We start from the raw sequence: 4,705 nt of genomic DNA, 5'->3' as shown, positions 1-4,705 counted from the left end.
GACTGTATTTTCCATCACTCCCCTCCCCACACTTTATTCCACAGAGGAGGCACAGCCTCCTTCTTCTGTGGAGAAAAATTCCCACCTCCATGCCTTTCTTCCCATCACTCCTCCTTCCTCCAATGCCCTTCCGCCCTGTTTTTATCCCATCCTTCATGCCCAGTTCTACTTAAGTATCCGGAGGAGAGCACTGTTGCCTGCAGAAATAGGAAACAGATGGCCATGATTAGAGGTTCTCAGTTTTGTTAGTATCTTTTTGTTTCCATACATCTTGCCTCTCCAAATATATCATAAACTCAAGAACATGATAATTTTTTTTTTGCTGGTTAAAACACACAACTTTATTGATGAAACACAAGATTAACAAATGTAAACCAATACAAAAGTATAGCTTATTCGTGATTAGTTCGCTGTCAGTTTAAGTAGAGGAAAGAGTAAAAATATCTCAATCTAGGTAGCAAGATGGAATCAATAAATGCTTTCTTTGTACAAGCTCTAGTATTCATCTGACATCCTTAAAATGGTCTAGCCTAAAACCAACCATCACAACCAGCATCACTGTTGATATGTGATATTCATTATTCCAAAATAGCAGCTGAAAGGATCTCTTTGACATATAAGCACAGTGAAAAGCAAAGAATTTACAAAATGCATTGTTCCCAAGTGCAAACTAAAAAAATTACCTCAGTATTGTTTGGGACAGACCCCCAGTTAAAGTTTGGTCAATACTTTTAGGACTTTTACTTTCACGACCAGATCACTGTGATTTGCTAATGCTTTGATTTTCTTAACACACACTCCAGATTCTTTGAATAAGAAAAAAAGTGAACTTCTGCTGAATTCTTTCCTGGATGAGGCAAGCCCTTCATTTTTTATGTTGTCATTTATATTCTCAAATAGGGTAAGGATATTAAGAAGAATCTCTCTGTCCCATTCTTTATTAAAGAGGGAAATCAATTCTGATGGTACTTTACAACTGACCAGCTCTCTTGTCATGGCTGGATTTTCAGTAAAGTTTATGATTAGTTTCATAATCTGAATCTTGGTGAAGTAATTTCCCAGGAATAACAAAGCAAAAAAGTCTGGAAAAGAATAGGAAAGCAAATGTTGGTAGTGATTTGTCACAGTCATGTTGGTTAACAGCCTTAGACCAGCCATCTGCACAGCTGAGTCCAAACGACAGATCATGGTGTCATCACACACTTGACTGATATATGTCTTAATCTTGCCCTGATTTTCCGCGTTCACACTCAAGTTATTAAGGGCATTGTACGCCTTTTCCCTAATAATGGGATCTTTCGTTTTTATCAGTTTTGCAATAATTGGGAGACCACCCAATTCACGAATGGCATTTTGGTTAAATGAATATGCTGCATTGTTACCCAGAGTGACCAAGGCTACTTCCTGAATAAAAGGATCACTAGTTCTTTCTAGGATGTTAAGGACCTTTTGAAGGTCAGTAGCACCCAGAATATCATCAATTTTATAGGGAAAGTTGAACTTGCCCCTTCGAACAGGCCATGATGTAGCTGGAGTCCTGGCGCTCTTACCTCTGGTCCTTCCCTTGGACTTGCCACTAGTCCTGCCCCCAGTCCTAGCTCCATTCCTCACAGGGTGGCAGCCTCCACCCCTGACTCCTGGGCAGGGTAAACCAGGTGTAAGGGTCCTGGTTCCGGAGATGGTACCCAACCTGGTCCCTTTGCCCGCCTTTGCACTTGCCTGTTCCTTCAGGGTGCTGAAAAGGGCCTTGGCCTTGGCCTCTAGGCCACCTCCACTCTGGGCCTTCAAGTGGGCCTCTGCCTTTACATTAGATCCACTCCTGAGTTCCACGGACACCTCAGCCTTGGCCTTTGAGTCACCCTGAAGTCTGGCTCCAGCCCCTGCCCCAGCATTAGCCTTAGCTCCTTTCCCAGTCTCTGCAATATCGCTGGATTCCTCCTCATCATCATCATCGTGGTCGTCCCAGATTTTCTCGCTCTCATCTCTTCCCCAGGTCAGTCTGTATACGCAGTAGCAGGCGCCAGCGCCGATCACTACACCAGCGGCCAAGCAGCCAGCTTCCCGAGTTCGGCCCATGCTGCCACGAGTGTCTGGAGGGTTTGCTCTGGCCAGAAGAGTGCTCCCAAGTCAGGGGTCAGGGGGAGGGGGCTGTGGAGTCTTCAGCTACAGCCAGCAGGCTCTGCTGCAGCTACAGATACTGGGGGACCTAAGAATGAAAGAAAGATTTGAGGCTTCAGTCTCCTCCTTCTGTGCCTTTGCATGCAGACAGACTGAACTACAGACCTACAAAGAAACAAAACAAATGGGGACATGGCAGGGACTCAAGGGTAGATCACTGATCCCTTTTTTAAATCAGGAAGGTAATTTTGAAAATTTTCCCCACCTCCAGATTCTCCAACCTCATGTTCAACCACCCCACCCCAGTATGTTAAATTTAAGATAGCTAATCAGTTCCCTACCTCCCCTGTCCCTCCAGATGTCCTGGGGGCAGTGGCAGCCCCACATACACCCTCAGGGGTCCAGGCAGTTTCTTCCTTCTATTTCTTGCCTGGAAGTACACTGAGTCCTGCAAACCTGCATACAAAGCGGTGGGGGGAGTGGTGCTGAGAGCTCCTGGGACAGACAGATGAACCTCATCCGGGACAGGACACACGTTCCTCTGCGGAATCACTGGCCCTAGTCCCGCGGAGCCCAATATTTCCCACGTTCGGTTCCCCCGCTCTCCTCACTGAGCTGCGGCTTTTAAGTTCATTATGAGCCGCCCCCGCCCCCCCGTTCCTTCGATCTCCTCCAATCCTCCACCCAGCCCCCAGCCCCGAAAGTCACTGCCTTCGAAGGTGAGTGCCACAACTCCTTCCCTGTAACAAAATGGATGGTGGTGGAGGGAGAGTGTCTAGAAGCCAGACAGGCGTAAAATGCACAGAAGTCTCGAACTCCGCCCTTGCCTCCGCCACCCCCACCAACCCAGAGGTACCAGGATACTCCTACCCCCACCCATTATATCCACGGCTCGGGAGCAATTTCCTTCCTCCCTCATCTCGGTTTCCGCCTCCACCTAACCTAAGGACTGACAACTCTGGTACCAAAGAGTAATTTGGAGAAAGGTCCTCCCCACCCCCACCCCAGGACTCTCGTGACACCTTCGTCCTCCCAGCCACTTCTTTCCGTGCAGAGCACTTTCTTTTGCAAGCTCCGAAATGGTCCAGAGAGGAGAGGAGGAGGGGTATGTGGGGGAGGTCCACAGACCCACTGGAGTTTGCAGTCTTCACCATTCTCCAGCCCAGGGATCCCTAAATAGTGCCACCACTCTCACTCTGACATACTTGTTTCTGGACAATTTTCCTCTTCTTCCTGCTCCTAGAGTTGGATTGGCCTTCAGCCGCAAGATCCAAAGACACAGACAGGCGACAGGGCAGAGACAGACTGCTAGGCAGACAGAACAGCACTTCAGACAGTCCCAATACCAGCCTTTCCGAATCCAAGGTCCTGGTTGTCAAACGGATTTCACCTTTTGGTCTCTCACCCTATCCCCACTTCTCAGGACTCCGCTAACAGCAGCCCTCTTCCAGCAAGGGCGTCCATCCACCCCCTCCTCCCGCCCCCAGTCCCAGCCCCAGCCCCAGCCCCTGCCCCAGCGGTCGGCCATTTTCCCAGGAAAAACCACACCCCTTTCGAACAACTGGAAAGAGGGGAGGCGGGGCGAGGGAGTGAGAAAAACCGGAGGAGCAAAAGAAAACCCAAAGATCTCTTTGATTCCCCTGCACGACGCAGTCATAGCCCCAACGACAACTATGTTTCCTGTACACGCTGTCATCTCCTATTTCCTATATAAAAGAGCAGGGAGGTGACTGCGGAGTCAGTAATGCGCCCGAGTTAGGAGGAGGACCCCAGCCATCCCCGCCCTTCTGGGGACCGCGGGGCAATCCCACCTTTACACTGACTTGCAGAGGTTCGGGGCAGATTCTTTATTCCTTTGCTCCGAGTGGTACAGCGCCCTACTGAAAGACACGGGGAATGACAAGACAGACGCCTAGCCCCAAGATACTGGCTTGCTAGATGGACCAGCACACAGGACAAGAACCTTAACATCGGGCCTTCCCGATTCAAGGCCCTGGATGCCAAAGGTTTCAGGTTTCCCCCCTCCTGGTCTGGGGTCTCCCCTGTAATCTGGCCCCCAGGGTCCACCATTCTTGTTCTTGAAAGGACCGGGGATAGTGCAAGGGTGTGGAGAAAGCGAGCCTCGTCCTTCTTTAGTCTCCACCCTCCTCTACCCGCACCGCAGGAATCCCCCGGGCAAGCACCCATCCACACATAGACTGGCTGGGATCAGGGAAGTTACCTCCTCCTCCTCCTCTCCTGGCCACAGGCCCGCCAGCCCTCGAGGTAATAGGGAGATGGCAACCGGACCAAACGAAAGACCTGGATTAGAAGGACGTCTGCACACGTCGGCTCCTGCTCACGTGAGAGCCACGTCACTCGTGAGCTCAGAACCCCAATTACCACTCCCACCAGCAGTGCGGCAGGAGCCGGCCCACCCGTTTCCTTTCCCTTCACAGCAGGTCCTGCCACTCATTTTCCTCTGCCAATCCCAGAAACCAGAAGTAGCTTATCTTGTGGTTGGCATTTGCCTTTCTCTGGTTAGCAGAGAGAAACTACATCTGCTCCCATGTCCATTGGTCTTTTCTTCCTCTTTGAGGAATAATTT

General features: G+C 50.0%; 1 protein-coding gene across 6 annotated transcripts; it reads right to left on the bottom strand.

Annotated features, from left to right (window-relative positions):
- Positions 1–327: 327 nt before the first annotated feature.
- Positions 328–4,438, bottom strand: ARMCX1 (armadillo repeat containing X-linked 1). Of its 6 annotated transcripts, none has more exons than XM_079911228.1 (5): positions 4,340–4,438; positions 3,930–3,995; positions 3,324–3,486; positions 2,460–2,574; positions 328–2,206 (listed from the first exon to the last, which is right to left on the bottom strand). In XM_079911228.1, the coding sequence occupies exon 5, from the start codon at positions 2,074–2,076 to the stop codon at positions 712–714; it is 1,365 nt and encodes a 454-aa protein (XP_079767354.1). In that variant the 5' UTR covers positions 2,077–2,206; positions 2,460–2,574; positions 3,324–3,486; positions 3,930–3,995; positions 4,340–4,438; the 3' UTR covers positions 328–711. The 6 variants fall into 6 exon arrangements, with proteins under 6 accessions (XP_079767354.1, XP_079767353.1, XP_079767355.1 ...); XM_079911227.1 differs by having other exon boundaries at positions 3,930–3,998; positions 4,340–4,435; XM_079911229.1 differs by having other exon boundaries at positions 3,324–3,426; positions 3,930–3,998; positions 4,340–4,435.
- Positions 4,439–4,705: the final 267 nt, after the last annotated feature.

Source organism: Stenella coeruleoalba (genome assembly GCF_951394435.1).
Source record: "Stenella coeruleoalba genome assembly, chromosome: X".
NCBI classification, from domain to species: domain Eukaryota; kingdom Metazoa; phylum Chordata; class Mammalia; order Artiodactyla; family Delphinidae; genus Stenella; species Stenella coeruleoalba.
This window is presented reverse-complemented; position numbering and strand designations above follow the sequence as displayed.